At 35.6% G+C, this 25367-nt stretch overlaps 1 protein-coding gene and 2 pseudogenes across 1 annotated transcript; 2 read left to right on the forward strand and 1 right to left on the reverse strand.

Moving 5' to 3' along the window:
• Positions 1-2321: 2321 nt before the first annotated feature.
• Positions 2322-4654, reverse strand: LOC146719543 (uncharacterized; annotated as a pseudogene).
• A 1401-nt stretch (positions 4655-6055) lies between these two features.
• LOC114931282 (uncharacterized) lies at positions 6056-6757 on the forward strand. The gene has a single exon (XM_029303262.1). It carries the CDS (start codon positions 6056-6058, stop codon positions 6755-6757), a length of 702 nt encoding a protein of 233 aa, XP_029159095.1.
• Positions 6758-12719: 5962 nt separating this feature from the next.
• Positions 12720-14186, forward strand: LOC146719544 (uncharacterized; annotated as a pseudogene).
• The last annotated feature ends 11181 nt before the right edge of the window (positions 14187-25367 follow it).

The raw sequence follows: 25367 nt of genomic DNA on the forward strand, positions 1-25367 counted from the left end.
TGAACTTTGTATGTCAATCTACTGTCTAAGTGCATGCCGAAATATTTTACCAAACTTTTAGTTTGAATTGGTTATGTTTATACAGTGTAATCGGTGTAAAAAAATCGTGTTTTTGTATCTTCTAGTAAAAATAATTGCTTCTGTTTTATCTGCGTTGAGTGATATTTTCCATAATTTGTAATAATGTTCAAGAATATTTATATGTATTTGTATTTGTTTTGCCGCTACTACTGCGCTAAAAGAGTGTGCGTAAATTGCCGTGTCATCGCGAACATTGCTAATTTGGTTTTAGGAAATTCTGACATATTATTTAAAAATATATTAAATAATATCGGACCGAGAACTGAGCCTTGAGGTACACTTGCCCTTATTATTTTTGTTCTAGATTTACACATTTACAGATTTTGTTAGATATTATTTATTGTTACTTGAAATGTTCTATTGTTTATATATGAATGTATTAGCTTGATCATATGAAACGGATATTTCTGTTCCAGCATTTTATATAACAAACCATCCAAACTTTATCAAAGGCTTTTTCTATATCTTAGAGTAACACACCGTTACATTATCTTTATTATAATTTACTCGTATGTCATTTACTATTCTTACTATTTGTTGTACTGTGTTACGTTTTTTCCTAAAACCAAATTGATGCTCATTTGTGAGTTTGTTATTTTCGGCATGCTTTTGTAGTCTTATTAATATTATTTTTTCCACTACTTTGCTTAACGTGGCTAAGAGGCTTATCGGTCTATAACTAATTGGTAATGTTTACCTGATTTATGGATTGGTATTATATATGCAGTTTTCCATTTTTGAGGAAAATGTGCCAATTTAAAGATTGAATTTATTATATATGTTAATTGTACAATTGCTTTTCTCGACAAATTTTTTAGGATTATATTTTGTATTTTGTCTAGACCAGGAGCTTTATGTGCATTTAAATATTTAATTTGTTCCCATATTTCTTTTGGAGAAGTTAAACATTTAGACCATTGATTGTCATCTGTGTTCTCAATTAGGTAAGAATTAATTTTTTCTACTATTTTATCTTGTTCATTGTCATTGTTTGTTACATGTGTATGTATCTGTTCGTAATGTTCTGCTAACATGTTAGCTTTTTGAACATCTGTTAATGCTGTTATATTGTTATTGGTTAAGGTAACTATGGGTTCATAAGTTTTTTTTTTAATGATTTAGTCATTTGCTGGATAGAATTATTTTTTGCACTTAATTTTTGTAATTTATTGTTCCAAATGTCATTTCTATATTTTACTATTTCCTCCCTGATTTTACGTGATATTTTATTTAGTAAAATTTTATTTTTCTTTAATCTTGTTTTTTGCCATATTTTCCTGATTTTGTTTTTATATTTTATTTGATCTAGAATAGTATCGGGTAAGTTTGTAATGTGATTTGTTCTTGTAATTATTTTTGTCGTTAGTTGTTGCGCTTTTTGTATTACTTCTATTAATTTGTTTACCTCGATATCTAACTCTGTATGATCTTTTATCTTATTATTAATATTTATATGTTTGTCTAAAATAGATCTAAATTTAGACCAGTCAGTGTTTTTAAAATCATATATTTTATGTCTCATATCTGTCAAGTTTTGTTTTAAAAGAGTGAAATATATTGGATTGTGATCCAAATCTAGTTCATGAAGTACATTTATGTCAGTATGGTTATTAACTTGCTTATTTATAACTGTCTATTGTGGTGGGAGTACCACCATTGTTTTGGTATGTGTGTAGGTTTATTAGTATACATAATTGTTACGTTATTCTGCTGTATATAATTTAGTGTAATTCCGTTTCTATTATTAATGTGACATCTCCGTTTTATATTTCTAGCATCCAGATCATCAACCAACAGAACTCTTTCAGCCACACTAGGTGACAGACTGAACACCTTTGCACTCAGCCATTATGTAAGGTAAAGTGGGGTGTTGTGTGCCGGGTTTTGTTTTTGGACCATAACTTTCTCAAAAATGCATATTGTTGTAATGTTAAACATTCTATTTTTAGCTTATCTTATTGCCGAAGAACCTGTAATAGTAGTTTTTTGAATTTCGCAAATTTTGAAATTATTTTCGAATTCTGAAAAAAAAGTGTAAATTTGGGATTTTGAAAATTTGTGGGGTGTTGTGTGCCACGACTGTAAATAGTAGAAAATAGCATTTTTTAATAAATGTTCTTTATTAAACTTTGAAAAAATGAAAATATACGTTTATAATTATAATAGAAAAAAAGTTTAGTCAGTTTCAGCCGCTTTGCATTGAGAACAAGTGAAATATCCTGTTTTCATATTTGCACACTTTAGATGAACAGCCCGATCGCATTTATTGCAATGAATTGCGTTATTTCTGTTCAGTTTTTTAGGCATATTGCGCATACAAATAATGCAGAAGTCGACGTCCTCCTCATCTGATGATCCCAGAAGTTTTTGTTGCCGGTACGGTTTTTGTGCGACGAGTGCGCTTTGATGGTGATCCATTGTCGATATTTTGGTTCTCTTTTTCGAGGCTTTTTCTCTTTTTATCAGCTTTGTCGTGGACAATTTGCACATTCTCGGGCGAAGTTAATATGGTCCTTTTCATCGGCTTTCTACCACGCTTAGATTTTTTGGGTGCTGGATCAAACTTTAAAGGACCAACCTCTTTCAATGCACTGCGTATTGATGCACGAGATGAGCCTGCTGATGTGCTGTTAATTTTTGAAAATAATGTTGTTATTTTTTCATGTGCAGCTGTATTGATAACGTCACCGGAAATTATAATGACACGCTCATTATGGGCAGTATCATCATCACTATCTGAGCATAGGTTTTCGCCGCTTAACTTAGATACTCTGAAATCTTTGGCCGTGAATTTATTAGGATCGTATGGGAAAATACCTGTAGCTTCGAACGCCTTTTTGATATTACGTGGCGTTACAGTCAAATCGAGGTATTTATCTGCAATGGGCGCAATGTGATGCAACTCCAAAACACGACCGATATGATTTTTCATCCAAGCTGTGCACTGGGCATAAAACATCTTTTTGAATGGGCCAAAAACGCCGACATCTAATGGTTGCATGCGATGTAAACAGTGGGGTGGGAAAGAAATCATTGTGATACCATGATCGATTGCCATATCGATGACCTCAACACTTAAGTGCGATGTGTGATTATCCAAAACCAATAAAATCGGTGACTTTTTCGAGGCGTTGGTATGTTTAATGAAATGTTTCATATATTTTACGAATTCGACTGCTGTCATCCAGCCAGATTCTGTGGCAACGCCTATGGACCCTGGAAAAGCATTATCCATAAACACTCTTTGTATGTTTTTTCGTGGAAAAATGTAGAACGGTAGAATAGACTGTCCGGTCGCATTTATGGCCAGAGCCATGGTGATTGTTGTTCCTCTTTCGGCGGATATTTTGGTCCCAACTCTTCTTGCACCTTTCTCTGCGATAACTTTTGTTGTCTTGGTTGGCACAGTTGGACAGCCGGTCTCGTCCATGTTCCATATTCGATGTGGCTCAAAGTGGGTTTCATCGAAAACAGTGCCTAGGAGCGTGAAGAACGCATCCACATTTTCTTTCGAAAAAGCCTTGGCACGATTTGCACTGATCTGTTCTGGTGTTCTTAGAGACAATTTTTTATGCCGATGCATAAATGCATAATACCAGTCGGGTGATGCTCTGCCATTATCATTCCATGACGAAGGATAAACAATGCCTATCTTTTTCGCGTATTGATAAGCGAAAATTTTCAATTCGGCGATGCTCAATCCGTAATAAAGGTTAATAGCCTTGAGGAGATATTTCATGAGCTCATGCTCTTGTTCTGCGGTGAAAATCTAGGAAAAAAAATATTAGTTGCAAAATGTTGAACAAACGAAGCGATATAAAACAACTTACCGTTTTGCCGCCAATTTTGCTACTTTGCTTTGTAAGAAAATCGACTAATTTATCATCTGACTCAGTTTCTATATCCAAATTTGCCACCGTCATTTTTTCTATACACCGAGACAATTTCATTCTACAAATATTATATGATTTGCTCACTGTCCGGATAGATTTATTTTCAATTGCAATTTCTTTTATCGCAGCAAGAAACTCAGTAATATTGGTCTCTGGCTTCGGCATACTTTTGTAAGTATTGCGAGGCATAGTGACTATGAAAATCCTGTGAAAAAGAAACAAAAATTAAAAAAAAGTAATAAAATTCCACTTCAAAAATTACTGCAATTACTTTACATTTTCATGAAAAATACAGAGAATGCGTTAAAAATGTCTAAAATGTATGACACATGTATGCTGCGTTGGTAAAATGTCGAAAATGGAGTGGCACACAACACCCCATATGCTACATTTCGAAATAGCCACCATAACCTCGTCACATGCTACATTAGCACAAAATCACTTTAACGATTTTGAAGGCAATAGTCCATATATACTTTTAAATATCTAAAGACTTACCTGTCGCTTCACTTGCCTGCAAAATTGCGTGAAGAAGAATCGTCTAGAAAACTTTACGGAGCACAACGAAACGAGAACAATTCGTAAAACTTGTGGGACGCGTGCACAAGCGTCGGATGCTCATGAAAAGTGAGAGTAGGTCTAGAAACTAAGCTGACATTACGTAGATGACGTCATACTAATCCGACATGGCGGTAAACTAAGTGGCACACGACACCCCATGGCACACAACACCCCACTTTACCCTACTTTTTTTTATACTTATTTATATAGCAGATATTATTAATACCAATATATTGAAAAGTAATTAATATATATATTTATTAGTCTATAATTAATTTACGACATGTTCTACAATAACAGACTATATAGAATTGATAGTCGTTCTCTCCTTGTCTCTATTGCGCTGACGATATGTAAAGTCGATAAAAAAATATAAAATAAAAAAAGCAATCAATTGCCAAGCCTAATAAGCGCCCGTGTTTTACATTCTGTACATTAGTTCACTCTTTGAATTATTATTTTATTATTATTATGTATCACTGCACAATTTGGAAACATACATATATGTAAGTTTTGATATTATTTGCATATATATACACACATATGTGCATAAGCATATATACAATTTACAAAAAGTGGGTGCTTATTAGTCTTGCTATGTTATTGCCTTCTGCTATAGAAGGCCAGAAAGTATTTTCAGGCCGCATCTCGCGTATACCGGCACTGTAGAGAAACAAGGACAACACGTGATTATCGGTCCTTATCTCTCTACGGTGCGTCCGCGTGAGCAATGCAATGGTATATGTACGTGTACAGACATGCACCACTACATAAAACCCAAGAATTGGTTTCTCAGCGTTGGCAACACTGAAACCGGAGTTTCGCGTTGTCACCGCGTGAGGTCTCCAACATCAATTCGGATATGGCACCTTTCTAGTAACTTTATACCGCGCACATGCGCACTAGCCAAAGATAATTCCTATCTAGATATTAAGTAATCTACCTCTCTAGTAACTTTATACCGCGCACATGCGCACTAGCCAAAGATGATTCCTATCTAGATATTAAGTAATCTAAGTCCTTCCTCACCGAACACTCTCTCTTTTGTCTGCCTTTAACATACTGTGATACTGTCTGTTACCAAAGAAGTAATAAAGTATTCTTATACATTTAAAAGGATATCAAAAATATACTTATCGACTCGAGACGCCTCAGCAGTGGTTTCCAAATAATTATTATATGTCTACCTGCATCCAAGACGCATGAGCAGGAATCTCTTCTGCTAAATATATATATATATATATATATATACACGTGCACGAGCGCTACATTGGTGACCCCGACGTGATTCCGCGTAAGAAAGGATGCCTGTAGACGGATCGCCTACACGAGGAACAGACGCCCCGGGCGCTGGCACAACCCAAAATCAGCCCGGTGGCAACTAGACACCCCAAGGACGCGAACTCAACGGCGGAGTTTCAGCGGTATCTTCCCGCCATATCGAACTGCCGCCATTTTATCAAGCCGATCCACGGCTATGGTTTGCCCAGATAGATCTTGTTTTTGCTAACTACAACATAATGTCTGATACCACAAAGTTCAGATACGTTGCCACACAATTGTCCGGCGAAGCTCTGCGTAGCGTGTCCGATCTCGTCATAAATCCACCCGCTCAAAATAAATATGAAAGCATCAAGCGGCGCGTTATGTCCGCCTATGATGAAGGAAATGAAGCACGCCTCCGACGCCTACTCCGTGGCCACGAGATGCGTGATGAGAAACCGACGGCTTATCTACATCGTTTACGAGCTCTCGCAGGAGACCAGTGTGGAGACGCCATCATCCGCTCTCTACTCTTTGAGCAGTTACCAGAAGCCGCTCGAACAATACTTGCAATCTCCGACACATCAAATCTCCAGCGGTTAGCAGAGATGGCTGATAAGGCACTAGACGCGATGAGACGAATGGTAACAGCAACCCACATCGTGCCTGCAAAGAGTTTAAACACACAGACTATCTCAGGTACGCTGTCTGCATTAGAAGAGTCACTTAACGCACTCACATTACAGGTCTCAAAAATGCAGAAACAACTAGATCGCAACAAACGATTCCGTCGCTCCCGTAGCAAAGGAAGAGGAAACCAACCTAGAGCATTGACACCTGCAAATACGCACTCAAATAAGCCTGAGTTCTGTTACTATCATAATAGATTTGGTGCCAACGCAAGGAAGTGCCAGAATCCCTGTACGTGGACTCAAGGAGCTAAGCCGCAGAAAAACTAACAAAATCTCCGTACATGGGGGCGACTACGGAGATCAATGAGACGTCAAACTGCCTCACAGTCATGGATCAATACTAAAGGATGAAGTTTTTAGTGGATACCGGTGCAGACGTTTCAGTTCTACCAAAACTCATGAAAGGCAAACAACCTACCCGTGCTAGGTTTACAATTTACGCAGCCAACGGCACTATCATCCCCACTTACGGAGAGCTCAAAATAAAACTCAACCTTGCACTACGCAGAGATTTTGTTTGGCGATTCATTGTAGCTGACGTTCAACAACCGATATTGGGTGCCGACTTTATCAGGAGACGCGGTAGTGTCTCCGGCCATGTTCAAACCCTAAAAGACCTTAAAAAAGACACTACAAGTCTCTTATCCTGCACCATCAAAGTCCATCTTTTGGGGGTGTAGAACTATTAAAATATAAAAAATTTTGAATTGCACGTAATATAACCTGAAAGGCGGCATCGCCACGAGTAATTTGAGCCAAGAAGGAATAAAATCGGTCAAGCCGTTCTGGAGATACAAGCGGTCAAAAAGTGACGTTTTTCATGAAAAATGAAGTAACGTCGTCTTCTTCTCTGTCCGCGTCCGCTGACGTCATCAGGATTATATATATATATATAAATCTCTTCTCACCTTTCACTCACACCTCCCTCAACTTCCACCCACCCCTTTCCCTCCCACATCCCGTCCCCCCACCACCACCCCCACTCCCACCCCTCTTTCGCCCTAACTCACCCTCTTTCGTCCTATTTTTTCAGTTTTTTCGTTCTCTCTCACCCTCTGTTGTCCTCTTTCACCCTCTTTCACCCTCTTTCGTCCTCTTTCACCTTCTTTCGTCCTGTTTCACCATCTTTCGCCTCTTTCGTCCTCTTTCGTCCTCTTTCACCCTCTTTCGTTCTCTTTCACCATCTTTCGTCTCTTTCGTCCTCTCTCACCCTCTTTCATTCTTTCTCACCCTCTTTCACCCTCTTTCATTCCCTCTCACCCCCTTTCGTCCTCTTTCACTCTCTTTCGTCCTCTTTCACCCTCTTTCGCCCTCTCTCACCCTCTTTCGTCCTCTTTCACCCTCTTTCGTCCTACCTCACCCTTCTTTGTCCTCTCTCACCCTCTTTCACCCTCTTTCATTTTCTCTCACCCTCTTTCATTCCCTCTCACCCTCTTTCGTCCTCTTTCACTCTCTTTCGTCCTCTCTAACCCTCTTTCATTCTTTCTCACCCTCTTTCGCCCTCTCTCACCCTCTTTTGTCCTCTTTCACTCTCCTTTGTCCTCTCTCATTCTCTTTCATTCTCTCTCACTTTCTTTCGACTTCTCACCCTCTTTCGTCCTCTTTCACTCTCCTTTGTCCTCTCACTCTCTTTTATTCTCTCTCACCCTCTTTCACCCTTTTTTGTCCTCTTTCACCCTCTTTTGTCCTCTTTCGTCCTCTTTCGCCCTCTTTCACCCAATTTCGTCCTCTTTCACCCTCTTTCGCCTATCTCGTCTTCTCTTACCCTCATTCGTTCTCTCTCACCCTATCTCCAAAAAATCATAAAAATGAAAAGGTCAAGCCATGTTCAAAAGAAGGTCCTCAAAAATTTAAACCTAGTCTGTACAATGAAAAATAATTACTCGTAATTCCAGAGTTCCAATTTGTTAATATCGAATAATGTACGTTATGTGGGACGGCCTTTAAGAATTCAGAGTCTGTTTTAACGAAGGTAATGAAATATCACGAAAGGCTCGAAGAAATACAGAAAGCTTTTGAGAACATTGCTGAATTAATCAAGAAGCGCGAAAATTATCTGAAAACAACAGACAGAGACAAATACGATGACGATGAACTGGATTGTAATCCGATAGAAGCTGACGACGCAATGAAAGATCTGAAAGATTTTGGTAAGATTGACGACCCGATTGATTTATCGCAAATGATGTCGCAATTGAACGAAGACCAGAAAAGAGTCTTTGATGGAGTATGCCAAGTTTTACAAGATAAGAATCAGATTCTACGACTGTACGTAAGTGGCGAGGGTGGTACAGGGAAAAGTTTTCTAATTGAAACGATTAAACATTGGATCAGAATAAATTTGAAAAAAACGACTGCCATATCTGCTCCCACAGGTATCGCAGCATTCAATATCGATGGCTTGACAATCCATAGAATGTTTCAACTACTCGTTAGTCATGAATCTACACCAAAATGTCAGACATGGTCTTGAAAACTTTGAGAGACAAATTAAAGAATGTCGAATTATTTATAATCGATGAAGTATCCATGATTTCAAATGTGACACTTATGTTTATCAATCTACGATTATGTGAAATCTTTGATACGACAGATACAGATGATGGTTTCTTTGGCAGAAAACACATTCTCCTGTTTGGGGACTTGTTGCAGCTTCCTCCTGTAAAAGGACAATTTTCGTTTGTTAAAATGTCTCGATCAGAGATTCAGAAGTATTTAGGTATCATGGGTGGATGTGATTTGTGGAGATTGTTCGAGTACGACGAACTTTTGATTAATATGCGACAAAGATGCGACAATACATATCGTGATATACTTTCTAGAATACGAATAGGTTTAGTAACGAATTCTGACATCAATGTTCTTCAGTCTAAAAAAATCAATTTTAAAGAAAGTAGTTGCGACGAAAGATTGAATGAACTTTGCACTTATATGAATCAATTACCGATTGATACAATTTGTTTATTGCCCACGTGTTATTTGTGCAAGATTTTGAACACAGCAATGCTCGATAAAATCGACAGCGATGAAATTCTACTGATAGCAGAAGATGATGTCGACTGTGCTCCAGCAATGAAAAAAAAAGTGCATAAAATTTTAGAAGACAAAGATGATAAAGTGTCTGAAACAGCTGGCATTGAAAGAGTAATAGCGATTAAAATTGGCGCTAAAGTGATGATTCGACGAAACATTGACGTAACTTTGGGACTTGTCAATGGAACGATAGGCAATGTAGTTGCAGTTAATCGCTCTGCTGACGGCAATCGTATTGATTCCATCAAAATAGTTATTTCGGATAACAAAGAAATCGCAATAACGAAAGTAGATATTAAATTTGAAGTATTCCACAAATTAGTAGTACATCGGAAACAATTTCCATTGTCTCTCAGTTATGGAATAACTATACACAAAAGTCAAGGAATTACATGTAACAATGCAATGATGGATTTAGGAACGACTGTATTCAGTGATGGTCAAGCCTATGTAGGTTTGTCACGAGTAAGTAAATTGGAAGGCCTACATTTGATAAATTTCAATCCAGCATCAGTTAAAGCAAACTCGAGAGCCATTGTAGAATATAATCGACTGAGATCTATATTCAAATCTGAACTGCCACAAATCAATCCGTCCGAGAAAAAGGTTGTGAAAATGTACGATCGTCGATGGGCTATCCCAATATCATTGATGATGTGCAGAATTATGATTGTGAGGAACCAGAAAGTATAGTTACGTGGAAAATATGTGGCCTTTGCAATAACGATGCTGTTTTGTGTTACGCTAATGTAATATTACAATGTGCGTTTCATTGCGTACGTATTAGGCAACAAATACTAAAAAATAAAGCATCAAATGCATTGACTGATGCCATCTGCGCGTATGGTGAACGTAAATATTGCAACATTCAAGCGGTTAGAAGATCTGTCGGAAAACGCTTCGAAGAACGAACACAACAAGATGTTTCGGAATTTTTTACGGCTCTAATGTCGACGTATTCCGACATCAATGATGTATTAGAACTCGAATTAAAGCACGTAACATGTTGCTCGAATGTCAACAGGGTTGCCACAGACCTGGAAAACCGGGAAAACCGGGAAAAGTCATGGAATTTGAAATTAGTCAGGGAAAACCTGGAAAAGTCAGGAAATATGTAAAAGAACCTGGAATTTTGAACTTATTTTAAATTATACTTTTATTCTAACGAATATTTCAATTTTTTAAATATATCTAACATTTATAATCTAATATGCTAGCAATGCATACCAGGCTTAGGCTCTGACATATTGACTTTTTCAAATATATATTCTATAGTGCTGGGTCTGAGCGTGCGTACTTACAGTACTGATTATGAGTAGCGCGCCACGTTCTCCCCACTTGGCCGCCTTATACGTATATTGTTTAGATTGTCAACTTGTTCGATTGTCAACTTCGTCGACAAGTCTACGTACGTATATAAATGTGTCAGTGCCGGCTAAGATATTGCAAGAAAGCAAAGTTGAGTGTCAGCATTAATCGCTCGTAATCTATATTTTCGTGTTATCAAAGGTAAGTAGAAATTATTTTTAAAAGATAAAAAATATTTTTAATAATTTTTTTATTATATCGATAAATGATTTTGTTCATCCTTTTACAGATATTAACAAATATTATAGGTTTATTTGTCGTTGCGCAAAGTCGATCTGAGTTAGCTTTTGTATTAAATGTTTTAATTTTTTTTAATAAACTCATGTTAAATATATGAATGTGGGATATCCTTGTTTAAGATATTCAATAGAATTATATTAAAAATCAATGTAATCGAATCATGATTTTTGATTTATAAATATAATCTTACCTAATATGTCAAACAATTTCCCGTATAAAATCGTTTTAATTGAAAAAACATATACATTTAGATAAATATTTAATTATTTCTAATAGCCATGGATAAATAATATATTTGTTCTGATAAATATTAATTATAAATTTTTGTTTTCTTAGATGTAACTTTATCGAACTTTTTAAGCAAGAATGTTGCATCTTGCGTTTAATAATTTCTATTGGTTTAAATTTTGCTTTTATCTTTTACGCACATATTAAATTTATTTTTTTCCGATTTAAATTTATTATTTATTAATTATTTATTTCTATTTGTATTTTGATTTTATTTAGAACTTGTTCCACAACAATGACAAATAAGAAGTGTCAATTTCAAGATGCTTGGTTACAAGATCCTTTATTTAGTGATGTTATTAAGAAATGTCAAACCAACACATTCGCAGCTTATTGTATCTTGTGCTGTAAAGAAATTAATTTGAGCAACATGGGAAAAGCAGCCTTAATAAGTCATCTTCGAGGAAAAAAACATGAGGAAAAAGTTGCAGCTAAAAGAAAGTCTTATGGAATTCGGTTATTTACCTCAAATTCTAAAGTGAGTAATTACATTTGCTATATTTTAAAATAATATGTATTGTATTAGGAATCTTCTACGTTAGTTGATTTTTCTTGCCATTATGATGACCTGATGGAATGTATTTATTTTACAATTAGTCTTGGGGTTAAGGAGAATAAGTTTATCAAATAATATGGAAAATATTACATCTAGGAACTTGATATTAGTCTCAATCCTTTGATTGCAAAGGATACTTCGAGGAATCCAGATGACCCAAATGAGATTTTTGTCTCGGGAGAGGACATTTCAGTATCCAGAGAACTATTTACTTCTAGTACGAAGAAGTTGCCAACTTTTAATCAAGAGGAATTATTTACTTCTGCTACTACGTCTTACCATAAACTTGATAAATATTTATTGAAAGATGATGTTAAGCGGGCCGAGATTATTTGGTGTCTTTTTACTGTAAACAATCATCTGTCTATATCCTCTGCTGGCAAGGCAGTGCGGATTTTTTCTAAAATGTTTCCGGATAGCAAAATTGCATCAGCCATTGAGCTTGGTCGCACTAAAATATCATATATGATTGTTTATGGCTTAGCAATATATTTTCATGAAAAGCTAAAGCAAAGAATCAATCACTCTGATTGTTTTGTGGTTTGTTTTGATGAAAGTTTAAATAAATATTCGCAGAAGCAGCAAATGGATATAGCAATTCGATTTTGGTGCACAGATAAAAATGAGGTAGCTACTCATTATTATAGTTCTGCATTTTTAGGACATACTACATCTCAAGATTTAATTCAAGCTTTCAAAACAATACTTAAAGATTTAAATTTGAAAAAATTACTTCAAATTTCAATGGATGGTCCAAATGTTAATATTAAATTCTTCAAGGATTTACAGATAGATTTATCTCAATCTCACGATAAAGATGATCCTGCTGTGGTATTTATGGGAACTTGTGGCTTGCATGTTATTAACAATGCCTTTAAAGTTTCTTTTTATGCTGTAAAATGGAATGTAGCAATATTTCTAAGGGCACTTTATAATCTTTTTAAAAATAGCCCTGCTCGGAGAAGTGATTTCTTGTATTATTCAGGTAGTTCGTTAATGCCTTTAAAATTTTGTCCAGTAAGGTGGTTAAATAATTCAAAAGTTGCTGAAAGAGCACTAGAAATGTTGCCACATTTAAGGAAATATAAAGAAAGCTTGGAAAGAGACAAAAAAGAAATATTTTCTTATAGTTACAAAATTATTGTAGAAGGATTGAATGACAAATTTATGCCAGTTAGATTGGCCTTTTTCTGTTATGTGTCAAAACTGATCGAACCATTTTTGAAGAAATACCAAAATGATGTACCATTAGCTCCATATTTATATAATGATCTTACCAGTTTGCTTGTAGACTTAATGAATATCTTTGTAAAAAAGGAAGTTCTAGAAAAAGAAACAAATATAGATCGAATAGATTTCAATAACAATGCAAATATGATTTTGCCAAAGGATTTAAAATTAGGATTTGCTGTAAAAGCTGAACTTAAAAAACAAAAAGAAATTAAAGAATTTGAAATAAAATCTTTCAAGGATGATTGTGTTACTATACTTAAGTCAATTTGTCTAAAAATTATAGCTAAATCACCTATTAAGTATAAATTGTGCAAGGGTATAAGTTTTTGCGATCCACAACTTTTGTCCTATTCATTAAGTCAAGCGTTACGAAGATTACAAATTGTTTTGGAAATATTTCAAGAAAAAAAATAGATTAGCTTTACCGAGTGTGATGAACTTTATAAAGAATTTAAAGACTTTTACTCAAAACGTGGAGCGCTAGAAAGTTTTAAACAATTTGACAGATCAAGTCAGAGATTAGATAATTTTTGGTATAACTTAATTATGACAATGAATGGATCACAAAAGCTTTTAAATTTTCTGAAAAAAATTTTAATTTTGAGTCATGGAAATGCATTTGTAGAGAGAGGATTTTCTATCAACAAAGAAGTTATCATTGAAAATCAGCTTGCTAAATCTTTAGTTGCGCAGAGACAAGTTTATGATGCAATGCAAGCATTAGGTGGTTTAGATAATATAATAATTGATAAGCAAATGATTCTCAAAATACGAAATGCTAGATCATTGTATAGTGAAGCTCTTAAAGAAACAAAAAGAAAAAGTGAAGCAGAAGCAAATGAGAATTTAAATAAGAAGAGACTTGTCGCTGAAATTGATGAATTGAAGAAAAAAAGACTCAAAATAATAGCTGAAAAACAGAAAGAAACTGATTTAATAGAAGAAAAGATTCAGGAGCTCCTATTAGTTAAAAAATAAGTAAGATTTTCTCAATCAATATTGCAATTTATGTACTAGCCATGCATTATAGCTATTAGTTTTAAAATATATATTAAAAATGTTACTTTTTGTAGAACTTAACGTAGAAAGTAAATATATTTACAAATGTCAAATTTATTATTATTTTAACATTAAAGATTGACAAAAACAAATAATTATTTTTAATTAAATTAAACATTAAAATGTATCTTTTATTAAATGTTTTAATTCAATTGCTTTTTCTTTTATTCCTTATTTTTTCCTGCATTCTTTTTTCAATGTTACTTTTTTCTATTGTTTGAATTTACAGGATTATGTCATAATGTTAAACTTCCAAGTTTATGTTATTTTTAATAATATAAGCTATTTTTTCTACAATTCCTAGTTCCAAATTTAAGTTTACAGATATTGGTTATGGAAATTTTTTCATTATTGTCTGGAAAACATGGAAAAGTCAGGGAATTTTAAAATTCATTTTCTGTCGCAACCCTGGTCAAATGTAATTACAATGTAACTAAGCTGGAAAGCAGTAGTTTGTTAATATTACCTATACATTCGACATTAAAAAGGAAAAAAAGTGTCACTCTACAAAGTTTGATTAATGTAGAATTTTCTAAATGGGAAACGATAAACGGCAATTGTAACGAATGTAAGGGTACCGTGTTGAAAAGGAAAACCGTAATCGAATCAACTTTATCCGTCGTAGTAATACAGCTCAATTCATATACTTTTGTAAACGGTGCTTCTAAAAAAATTATCAACAATCGGATTAACGCCGTGCCGACGAGTAATATCACGATTAATGAAAAAAAGTACATGGTAATAAGCGCTATATTTCACGAAGGTGAAGAAATGAATCGTGGTCACTACACGTGTATGTTGAGAGCTGACACAAAATCGGAATGGTATTACTCTAATGATATGGAAGTGTTCAAGAAAAAATGGCCCAAAGGAGCACAAGGGGCATACATATTGTTCTTAGAACAGATTAAATAATGGCGCTGTATAAAGGCTGCCGTAAGCGCCGAAATGAAACATCGGCTGCTCTGGCGCTGTATAAAGGCTGCCGTAAGCGCCGAAATAAAACATCGGCTGCTCTGGCGCTGTATAAAGGCTGCCGTAAACGCTACATTAAAACATCAACTGTTCTAGCTGTATCTAGAATAATTACTACTACATTTGAAATACGAAAAGTATTACATTAGAAGAAGATTAGATTAGAATAAGGATTCAACGTATTTTTAAAAGCTCTACACACACAACGAAGTGAATATACAAAACTATATACAAATACCTTTTTCTTCTGTGTTTCTGAAGAAAATTGTAAGTCAAATGAAACCTTGCACTTTGAGAACCATGTCACTTACTTTTCAGAGTCAAATTGATAAATTTTTTTTGTATATTTTAATGATATTTATTTCTCACTTGTATCTTGAATAATTAATATGTAATTTTTTATTGTATATTACGACAAATAATCAGTAAACTTTTTAAGCGTATAGCTTTATTGTAGTTGACCTGAGAACTGTACATTTATAAATTTTACTTAATATACACCCGTTTCGAGCAACAAGGCAAAGTTTTCTGATCAATAATTTACTCCCTGAAAATACGGTATAACACAAATCGGAAGTTGATACAAAAATTCGAAATTTTACTAAAGAAAGATTGGAGGTTTTTAATTTATACAATTTTCACAACTCTTATTTCAATTATTTATTCTACCCATCGAAAGTTTTTTGAGAGCAGGCCGCCATGTTATTTTTCTGAGTCATTAACAAATTGGTACTCTGGAATTACGAGCAATTATTTTTCATTGTACGGGCTAGTATGAATTTCAAATCAAATCTCTATAAACGACTATTATATTTTGTGCACTAAAAATAACATATCGCATTTATTTTCTAGAATCAAATTGTAATCAGTTTTACTTATATGTATGTATGTTCAATGTGAACTTGCACCTTGAATAAAATATCACAGTTACTTTTTATGGTAATATATTATTACTAAATTTAGATAATATACACTTTACGTATGTTCACTTTGAACTGGCACCTTGAATAACATATCAGTTACTTTTTGTGATAATTTATTATTAGATCGTTTAAATTTTGAAAGGTTTAAATTTTTGAGTACTTTCTTTTGAACATGGCCTGACCTTTTCATTTTTATGATTTTTTTAGGATAAAGCATTTTAAATTGTTTGTCGATCTCCACAACCGCCGACTAATCGATACAGAAACAAAGTTGCACGTGCTAGGTGCAATCACAACATGCAACACTCCAAGTTTAACAAAAATCAGCTACGATAACTGTTACAGAAAAATTCTACTGGAATTCGACAAAGTAACACTTCCAATCAAAAGCCAGGAACCCACGCACGGCGTGCAACATTATATAATCACCAACGGACACCCTGTAGCAGAGCGAGCTAGGCGCCTTTCATTAACCCGTTATAAGGTAGCCCGAATCGAATTCCAAAACCTCATCCAGCAGGGTATTTGCAAGCCATCTTCTAGCCCATGGGCCTCTCCGCTGCATATGGTGAAGAAATCCAATGGAACATGGAAACCATGTGGCGATTATCGTCGATTAAACAAAGTCACGATATCTGACAGATATCCTGTCCCTCATTTACATGATTTTACGCACCGTTTACATGGATGCAAGATCTTTACTACGTTTGACCTCAACAAAGCATTCCATCAAATTCCAGTGGCTTCAGAGGACAGACTCAAGACCGCCGTAATCACTCCTTTCGGTTTGTTCCAGTTTAACAAGATGACCTTTGGTCTCTGCAACGCTGCGCAGACGTTTCAGCGCCTGATGGATACGGTTTTCCGAGGGGTGGAATATACGTTCTGCTACATTGACGACATTTTGATCGCATCTACAACCCCAGAGCAACACGCAACACACGTGCGTGAAATCCTGTCACGGCTACAACAACACGGCCTATCCATCAACGTGGAAAAGTGTACTTTCGGAGCCGAAAAGGTCCGTTACCTGGGATATACCATTAGTCAGGAGGTATCACCCCTCTCCAAGAGCGCATAGCTGCAATTAGGGACTATCCCATACCGAATACCGTCAAGGAACTACGCAGATTCTTTGGTTTCATCAACTTTTACCGACGCCTACTTAAAGGAGCAGCATTAATTCAAGCACCTCTACACAAACTCACAACCGGAGCAACCAAGCGAGACAATCGAACAATAGTTTGGACACCGGAGACACGGGAAGCATTCGAACAAAGCAAAAGACAACTAGAAGAAGCTACTCTCTGGCACACCCAAAAAAAGAAGCACCTCTGGTGTTGCAAACAGATGCCTCAGACACAGCCATCGGTGCCGCACTGCAACAACTCCAAGGGGACGTGTATGTACTCTTAAGTTTTTTCTCACAAAAACTAACCGAGACACAAAGAAAGTATAGCACTTTTTCTTTTCAAGCTGACTTTTTCATTCTTAATCGCGCACAATTTGTAACCGGCTTAAAAGATGAATATAAGAACTTCAGTGCATCGTACAACCTAGTGTTTAATTTCGCCATAAGCACCCCACGACCGAGGTTTTTGCGAGGGAGCGAAGCTGGCCAAGCACATCACAGGTCTACGAAGAGTTCGTCATCTTAAAGGTAAGAATCTGTTAATCACGCAAATCATCCAACACTCTAGCATTACATAAAAATTTGAACGAGTTTCGAAAGTCGCGCAGATTTCTTTCAATCATTATCCAATCTTCCAATTGTCCTATCAATAAGAAAATACATCAATATTAGATGATAGATTCTAACAAAAAGACAAAACTCTTGTTATTACTCATTCTCATATTTCCATCGCCTCGAGCGCTGAATAGCGCACCAAAGGCCATTCTCCCATCAACTTCCGAGAATCTCATTGTCTATGTCGAGCGCCTCGTCACCCTGATATAGATCGTTTCCTCAACTCCCGAGAACCTCATTGTCTATGTCGAGCGCCTCGTTGCCCTGATGTAGATCGTTTCCTCAACTTCCAAGAACCTCATTGTCTATATCGAGCGCCTCGTCGCCCTGATGTATATCGTTTCCTCAACTTCCGAGAACCTCATTGTCTATGTCGAGCGCCTTATCGCCCTGATGTAAATCGTTTCCTCAACTTCCAAGAACCCCATTGTCTATGTCGAGCGCCTTGACGCCCTGATGTAGATTATTTTCCTCAATCCTCTCCTTCCTAATAAAACGATACCAGGAGATCAATAATTTAACGAATGTTATTTTGATAAATTCTTTAGATAATTGAATTTGATTCAATTAACGCGATCTCACTCAGTACATCCTCCTCATTAGTATCCTTATATTAAATTGATAACCATTTTCCTACTATTCTCTAACGTATTATAAATGAAAACATTAAAACAGAAGGTCGCATGTTGGAATAACCGTAATTACAGAGCTGGGAAAAAGGCTCGTGCTAACCGCGCCACATCTACTCTACGTTGGCTCAGGCGACGGTCACCAGACAATAAATCTCGCATCAAATCGTGTGAAATAGTTGCCATTTCTCCGGAGACTATAAAAAGATTAAAGACTTCACCTATTTAACTAAATCTTGACAATAAACTCGTAGCGAACAAAAGAACTCCCCCTCATACTGAGATCAAACCTTCGATCAACCAATCTCCTAATTCCCTTGAATTCTTGACTCTTGAACTACCAACCTCAATTGATTCTTCGATAGAAGAAGCACTTAATTATTTTGATCTCAGAACCAACTTCCCCGAGTTATCACCAATTCCAGACAAAGAAATTCCCCTTGACTCCGGGATAGAATTCTTGCCAGACGAACCATATAATATATTTAGTTCAGAACCCGATTCTTCAGAGCAGTTACTAAGCACAGAATTACATGAATTGATATCGCAAGTGAAAAAAAAAATACTTCCCCGGAACAATTTTATCCTACAGATGAAGTACAAATATTAAAAGACCAATCCTCCGAACAGTTACTAATTGCAGAATTGTGTGATTTAGTATCACAAATAGAAGAGGATACCTCTTGGGAATTAATTCCTCGTAAGAACTTAATACAATCACTAAAGGATCAGTGTCCAGACAATTTACTTGAAATCGATCAATATGCTAATTATCTAGATATTTAAATATTTAAAGTATTTCTCCAATGTCATCAGAATGTACTATTGAAGAAAACCAGAAATTAAGTAACGAAGAAATTCATACAATAATAAGTATAATTATCGCCTTACTAACAGACGTTTTAGAGGGAAACATTGATTTAGACCAATTTTTCGTCTGTTTAAATAACATTCCAAATCCATTGAACACAATAAACGCAAGGCTTCTCATAAACCGATAATTCGTGTAATCTAAATAATTGTTTAATAATAGGACCCAATGAGGGATTCTCAAGACTTTAAATTTGATAATTATATAATATTTTTGCTACTGAATTTATTAATTAACAACTATTTAAATAGGGAAATTACAGTCGATCAATTAATCAATTCATTAAATAGTTTAGAAAGAATTGCTAGTAGAAATCTCGTCTTAAGACCTCGTTTAACCAATTAAATGGTCGCATATGTCACGTCCTAGTGACCTTCCTACTCTCTCTATTCCTAGGCTAGAAAGAATGGGGCGCTCTCTATTTTTTATGAGGCAACCTGCATACGCCGGCTATACCTCAGGGACGCCGAGAGCACGGACTATACTATGGAACTAGGGACCGAGTATTGGGACGTTGGGGATGGGGAATTCTAGTTACTAGTAAGAAAAGGATTTTTACTAGCAATTTTTTCTAAACTATCTAATGAATTTATCAATTGATCGACTGTAATTTCCCCATTTAAATAGTTGTTAATTAATAAATTCAATAACAAAAATATAATATAACTCTCAAATTTAAGGTCTTGAGAATCCCTCATGGGGTCCTATTATTAAACAATTATTAAATTATGCAAATTATCGGTTTTTGCGAAGTCTCGCGTTTATCGTGTGCAATGGATCTGGAATGTTATCTAGACAGACGAGAAATTGGTCTAAGTCGATGTTTCCCTCTAAAACGTCTGTTAGTAGGGCGATAATTATACTTATTATTGTATGAATTTCGTTAATTAATTTCCGATTTTCTTCAATAGTAAATTCTGATGACATTTGAGAAATGATTTGAAAATTTAAATAACTAGCATATTGATTCATTTTAAATGAGATATCCGGATACTGTTCTTCTAAGAATTTTATTAGATCCTGGGAGATTTCTCTTCTATTTCCGACATTAAATCGCACAGTTCTGTGAATAATGATGATTCGTTTGGCAAGGATTCTATTCCGGAGTCAGGGGTAATTCTTTTGTCTGAGATTGGTGATAACTCTGGGAAGTTAGTTCTGATATCAAAATAATTAAGTGCTTCTTCTATTAAAGAATCAATTAAACTTGGTAGTTCAGGAGTCGTGAATTCAAGGGAATTAGGAGGTTGGTTGATCGAGGGTTTGGTCTCAATATGAGGGGGAGTTCCTTTGTTCGCTACGGGCTTATTGTCAAGATTTAGTTGAATAGATGAAGTCTTTAATCTTTTTATAGTCTCTGGAAAAAAGGTAACATTTTCACACGATTTGACACGAGGTTTATTATCTGGTGACCGTCGCCTGAGCCAACGTAGAGTAGATGCGGCGCGGTTAGCACAAGTCTTTTTACCTGCTCTGTGATTACGTTTATTCCGACGTGCGATCTTTTGTTTCAAAACTTTTATTTATAATGTGTTATGTAATGGTAGGAAAATGGTTATTAATTTAATATAAGGATACCAATGGGGAAGATGTACTAAGAAATATCGCGTTAATTGAACCAAATCCAATTAACTAAAGAATTTATCAAAATGATGTTAAATTATAAATCTCCTGATATCGTTTTATTAAGAAGGAGAAGATTGAGGAAAATAATCCACGTCAGGGCAGCAAGGTGCGCGACATAGACAATAAGTTTCTTGGAGGTTGAGGAAACGATCCACGTCAGGGCAGCAAGGTGCGCGACATAGACGATAAGTTTCTTGGAGGTTGAGGAAACGATCTACGTCAGGACAGCAAGGTGCGCAACATAGACGATAGATTTCTTGGAGGTTGAGAAAACGATCCACGTCAGAACAGCAAGGTGCGCGACATAGACGATAAGGTTCTTGGAGGTTGAGGAAACGATCCACGTCAGGGCAACAAGGTGCGCGACATAGACGATAAGGTTCTTGGAGGTTGAGGAAACGGTCCACGTCAGAGCAGCAAGGTGCGCGACATAGACGATAAGTTTCTCGGAGGTTGAAGGGAGTTGGTGGGAGAATGGGCTTTGGTGCGATATTCAGATCTAGGAGCGATAGAAATATGAGAATGAGAATGAAGGGAATTATTAGAATAATAACAGGAGATCTGTCTTCAAGTTAGAATCTAATATCTAATATTGATGTATTTTCTTATTGATAGAACGATTGGAAGAAGATTGGATAATAATTGAAGGAAATCTGCGCGACCTTCGAAACTCGTTCGAATTTTTATGTATGCTGGAGTGTTGGATGATCTGTGTAATTAACAGACTCCTACCTTTAAGACGACGAACTCTTCGTAGACCTGTGATGTGCCTGGCCAGCTTCGCTCCCTCGCAAAAACCTCGGTCGTGGGGTGCTTATGGCGAAATCAAACACTCGGTTGTACGATGCTCTGAAGTTCTTTATTCGTCTTTAATCCGGTTACAAATTGTGCGCGATTAAAAAGTCAGCGAGATCGACGGCTAACCCGTGACTTGAACAATGTATTAACAATAAGTTACAAATTTACGCGGGGTTACAGCGATTAGGTGTCGTTGACAAAGTTATATATATTCCGAGATTCGCGTTATAGATCGTTATGATGATTTTAGAATGGTACAAAATTGTTGCTGCACTTCTTGGCTAGCGATAATTTAAAATGTACACTGTAACTTTCTATGATGAAATGCCGTCGCGTGGCCAGATTTTCTAGGGTTTATATACCCTTCGAAAACGAAAAATCTTGCTGTCGCGTGCAAAATTTTGGGTGGGAGGATTCCCACGAAAACGCTTTTCTAGGAAGATATTATAATAAATTCTCTTATAAAAGAAGGGAGTGGTTTGCATTAATGAATTATGGATCCATAAATAATTATAGACCTTTTTTATTAACTATAAATATCAAATATTATAAACAAAGTATGCCATAATTAACTATAAATATCATATATTATAATTGAAGGATGCCATAATTGATTGATCAATTTACGTAAAAGGACCAAACAAGGAGTAATAAATGTACCGCTAGATATAAGTATTCATAGAGATCGACTTGGCGACACGATAGCTTGTAACTTGACCTCGTATGACCCCTCTGCCGCATTCCTGAGTTTTAGGAAAGAAATCAACGCCCTACGCCGAACCAAAGATTTAGAAACCAAAATATTATCTTTATCATTATAAGCTACAACTCAAATGATCAAAAGCTAGCCCTTGAATCCTTTACAGAATAACGTTGCACGTTCCTTTTAACAATAAAAACTCTCAATTATTATCATAATGAATATTTAAGGAATTACAATCTCCACATTTTGTAATGGCTTCTAGGGCACGTAATTTAACCTTTTAGTACAAATTATAATGATAAATATTAACGTTTTATAAATAAGCAATTCAGAAATTATTGTAAAAATTTCCATTCGACTATTAAGAATTATAATTATACTGCGCCAACAAACCATCTTCGCCAATGGACCACCCTTCGCCCCCTCTAAGATGACGCAAACCGAATTCCTACGGAACCATAAACCTGTCAAAATCTAAGCACGGTCCTTCAAAGGGTATATAAACCGCGGATTTCGCGTCCTGCGGGCACTTCGTGTCAACTCCTAGGATAGAGCATTTCGTATTACTATTTTCCAAATTCTACACTTAGCCGATTACGGTTAATCTAATTTTCGTGTCAATTAGTACTTAGATTTTTCTGCGATTTCTTATGTTAGTTATCATTCTAGTTAACTCATCTGATAGTTTAAATTCGTAAACTCTAAATTGTACGATTATAAGTCACAGACTTAGAAATTGTTCATAAATAAAGGAATAAAGAATTAAAATTAATATAAAATCAGTGCACGTCTGTTCTTTCAACTCCATCCTGAGACCGAGGTACCCAGGAGGACGACAGCCCAGGCATAGTCACCAGGAACAACAGAGCAGATTTACATCTCCGTGCGGAATCAAGTGAGAACTAATCTTGTTAACCCTCGATCCAATTTTATAATTTCCTAACTAATTAATTAATACTATAAGGATAAACATACCCTTGTAAATGGACAACCGGAAACGCAACCTTGTACGTAAGAAGAAGCGTACACGCTCTTCAATAATTAAGAGATATAGATCAATCGCGACTACTTTATCAAATTCTCAAGAGAGATTATCCAGAAATAAACAATTACCTGAGTCTCAAGAGATAATCTCTCCTGACCTACCTCAAAGTTCCAGATCAATTGACAATTTTCAACATAAAATAGAACCTTTATCACCAATCCCCCCTGAGGAGATTGATAATGTAGTCAATGAATTAATAGAATCGTCTAAAAATTCCTATCAAGATTTTCCACCTTTCGAGGAATATAATTTTCCCGCAGTTTCCTTACCAGAATTAGTAAACTCAGGACCGCTAGAACCTCCCTCTGAAATCGACGACTATCCGACGTATCTAAATTTTTAATAATCTCAACTCGCGATTATTTACCGATTATTCTAAATGTTCAAATCCTTGATAATAGACTATTACTTTATTTTATTAATAATATATTTTAATTTTATATCTTATATCCTAAATAGAAAATACAATTTTGAACTAATAATAATTTTCCTAGACGATATTATATATTCCTATGAAACATTCCCTAAAATTCCCCAGATCCGAAAAGTCAGTTCCAGTTCTCGGCGCACCCAGGGTATAGTCGGTGCATGCAGATTGCCCTAAATAAATAGAGAGCTAACACTTATGTCACGTCCTAGTGACCTTCCTACTCTCTCTATTCCTAGGCTAGAAAGAATGGAGCGCTCTCTATTTTTTATGAGGCAACCTGCTTACACCGGCTATACCTCAGGGACGCCGAGAGCACAAACTGTGGAACTAGGGACCGAGTATTGGGACGTTGGGGATGGGGAATTCTAGTTACTAGTGAAAAAAGGATTTCTACTAGCAATTCTTTCTAAACTATCTAATGAATTTATCAATTGATTGATTGTAATTTCCTCGTTTAAATAATTGTTAATTAATAAATTCAATAGCAAAAATATAATATAACTCTCAAATCTAAGGTCTTGCGAATCCCTCATGGGGTCCTATTATTAAACAATTATTAAATTATGCAAATTATCGGTTTTCGCGAAGTCTCGCGTTCATCGTGTACAATGGATCAGGAATGTTATCTAAACAGACGAGAAATTAGTCTAAATCGATGTTTCCCTCTAATACGTCTGTTAGTAGGGCGATAATTATACTTATTATCGTATGAATTTCTTCGTTAATTAATTTCCGATTTTTTTCAATAGTAAATTCTGATGACATTTGAGAATAATTCAAAAATTTAAATAACTAGCATATTGATTGATTTTAAATGAAATATCCGGACACTGTTCTTCTAAGAATTTTATTAGATCCTGGGAGATTTCCTCCTCTATTTCCGATACTAAATCGCACAGTTCTGTGAATAATGATGATTCGAAAATGTCGTCGTTAAAATCAAAAGAATTAGATAGTTCGTCGATTGAGGGTTCGATCTTTGTATCAGGGACGGTTCCTTCGTCCGTAAAGAGGGATTTGTCAAGGGCTTGTCGCTGAAGCCAACGTAAAGTAGATGCGGCGCGGTTAGCACGATTCTTTTTACCTGCCCTACGATTACGTTTCTTTCGATATTTGATCTTCTGTTCTCGTGTATTCATAGGGGATAGAATAGTAGTGAAGTATCTAATTTAATAAGGGGATATTGTCAAAGAGATATTAATAAGAAAAATGTATGGATGGAGATTGCATCTTTATCGTATTAATATCTTCGTTAATTTACCGCCGGATTCCGTCTATTGTATTTAGGTAGACAATAGGAGAATAGTTAAATATCTAATTAATTAACATATTGATCGATTTCAAATAATTTGT

The sequence above is a fragment of the Nylanderia fulva genome, unplaced genomic scaffold, assembly GCF_048542155.1.
Source record: "Nylanderia fulva isolate GAGA-0341 unplaced genomic scaffold, ASM4854215v1 Scaffold95, whole genome shotgun sequence".
Lineage (NCBI taxonomy): Eukaryota > Metazoa > Arthropoda > Insecta > Hymenoptera > Formicidae > Nylanderia > Nylanderia fulva.